Raw genomic sequence first — 2,336 nt, 5'->3', positions numbered from 1 at the left:
TAAAGTGGGGTATCGTTCGGTATCCTTGATTCAAAGTCTTGATGAGAGAAAATATGATGTGAACCAATAAGAAAATAGAATAATTTAAGAAGAAAAAAATCAAGTTTCACACCGTCGGCCTAACCAACGGCGGAATTTACGACAACCGACGACGGGACAGAAATTCGGTGAGCGATTCTTCGAACGACGGTGTGAATACCGTGTGCTCTAAGAAGTTATTTAAAGAGAAATTTACTCAAATGTTCATTTTCATCTTTCTCTGTTAAATATAAGCATTATTATGGTATTTTTTTAACCGTAAATAAATTTTTTTAGTCAAAGGCTAGGCGGATTAGGCGGAATGTCTTATAACCAATTAAAACGTTACACATGTCGAAATGAAGTTCCACCTTAAAAAAAAAAAAAACTCCGCCTAACCTAATCATCTTTAAGCGGGTTAGGCAGAATCCTTATAACCAATCAAAGTGCAACACATGTCCAAATGAAGTTCGACTTTATTTTATTTTTTTGAGATCCGCCTAACCTAACTATTTTGTCAATTCAACTTTTGTCGTCATCACCTTTATCTTCTACCTACAAACCTTACCTATTTTTCTTAGATTTACATTCTTCATCCTTCATTAACAACGATTAAATAACCCAGATTCACAATCTTACTCGTTAAAAATAAACCTAGAATCGAAAACTCACATCAAAATAATTGCTTTAGATACCTCCAAACCATACTTGTGCATGTCCTACCAAAATTGAAAAACCCAGATCTCGATTTCATCTTAAAAGATTAAAACATCAACAGATCTGTAAGTATTTGGCCAAAAACTGACAACTGTTCTCCTGACTTAGATTTCGTTTCAAAAACAGCAACTGCGAACTCATGAAAAAAATCATTTGTTAGAAGTTCGTCCAAAATTTAACTTTAACTCAATAATCATACTAACTCAATATTTAACTTTACGCTGAAATGAATCTTATTCGATTAAACGGAAACCCGCACAACCCACTTAAACATTGGTAGGTTAGGCGGATTCTCAAACTTCACATCAAAAGGTCAATCCGCCTCATGCGTACATTCGGCAGAATTTGAAACATGTGTTGCGTTTTAATTAGTTATAACGCAATCCGCCTAGCCCTTAGGCGGAATTTTTGTCTATGAGTGATAAAAAGAACTCTCACAATGTTTATTTTTGAGATAGAGGTATGAAAATGATCATATGAGTATATTTCTCTTACTATTTAGATATGTAATGGTAGTAATAACCCCCCCTTCCTTCTTTCTTTTTAATGAAAAAGGGTATGTAAACAGAATATAAACAAATGCTCAAAAAGGTATTAAAATTTAAGTTTAAATATATCTTAAAAGACAATAAAAGTAATATGTTCTTGGTATTTCTTTGTTCATAAAAAACCATAAACAAAAGTATATATATTCCCAGAAAAAGAATATAATATTCAAATCTCCATCTATGCAGTATGCACAAGAAAACAAAAAAGAAAAAAAAACCAATAATTTTCAAATAATTATTATTGTTCTTCAAAGATGCTTTCAAGATGAGGTTGCCAATCACCACCACCACTATCAACACTCCGGCGAGCTTTCCGACGAGCTACCTTTTTCTCCACCACAACACCGCCAGAAACACACAATTGATCACCCGTCACCGTCTTAATTTTCACCACATTTTCTTTATTTCTCGGTTTTCTTTTGTTCTCAGGAACAGAAGAAGCCGGGATTAAAAAATAAATACTACCTCTTTTTAATTCAGAACTATTTGATAAAATAAGAATCCGCCTAACTACACCTTGTGATGTTGGTTTACTTAGTACATAATTCGGGTGGTTTTTTAAAACCTCGCCTGCTGTAACCGGACGTGTGATCTCTTCAACGTAGCCATTTAAATGAACAATTCGGATCAAATCCAGTGCTCCACATGGAATTAGACATGATAAACAACATCTTAGACTATTTCCCATAACGATTTTTCTATAAGACAGATACTCACGCACACGACTGTAATGAGATTAGGGGCCAACTTGATGAAAATATTGAAGGTGGTGGTTTGTTGGTGATAATGGGGAAGTATTTATATAGAAAAAGAGACCGTACACCTATCGGGCGTGTGTTGTAATATTGAGGTGAAGTGTAATTACAATAATATCCAGGCCGTAGTTTTGCAAATTTCTTGGATCGTACATTTTTGCACTTGCAATGTTTGTAAGTTTACAATATTTTATTTGGAATAAGTTAAACCCATATATAAGTTGTAACTCAACTGTGTTGAGGTACATGAGTGTAAAGTTGTCCTTACATTGATATTAAATTACTCCATCGTGTAAAT

At 33.8% G+C, this 2,336-nt stretch overlaps 1 protein-coding gene across 1 annotated transcript; it reads right to left on the bottom strand.

Moving 5' to 3' along the window:
* Window positions 1-1,521: 1,521 nt before the first annotated feature.
* Window positions 1,522-1,971, bottom strand: LOC139841275 (uncharacterized). The gene has a single exon (XM_071831501.1). It carries the CDS (start codon window positions 1,969-1,971, stop codon window positions 1,522-1,524), a length of 450 nt encoding a protein of 149 aa, XP_071687602.1.
* Window positions 1,972-2,336: the final 365 nt, after the last annotated feature.

Source organism: Rutidosis leptorrhynchoides, chromosome 4 (genome assembly GCF_046630445.1).
Source record: "Rutidosis leptorrhynchoides isolate AG116_Rl617_1_P2 chromosome 4, CSIRO_AGI_Rlap_v1, whole genome shotgun sequence".
Taxonomy (NCBI): Eukaryota; Viridiplantae; Streptophyta; class Magnoliopsida; order Asterales; family Asteraceae; genus Rutidosis; species Rutidosis leptorrhynchoides.
Note: the sequence above shows the minus strand (reverse complement) of the source record. Positions and strands in the feature narration are given on the sequence as shown.

What these genes read in the sequence shown, in the direction of transcription:
- LOC139841275 (XM_071831501.1), bottom strand. Translation starts at nt 1,971, where the DNA reads ATGGGAAATAGTCTAAGATGTTGTTTATCATGTCTAATTCCATGTGGA.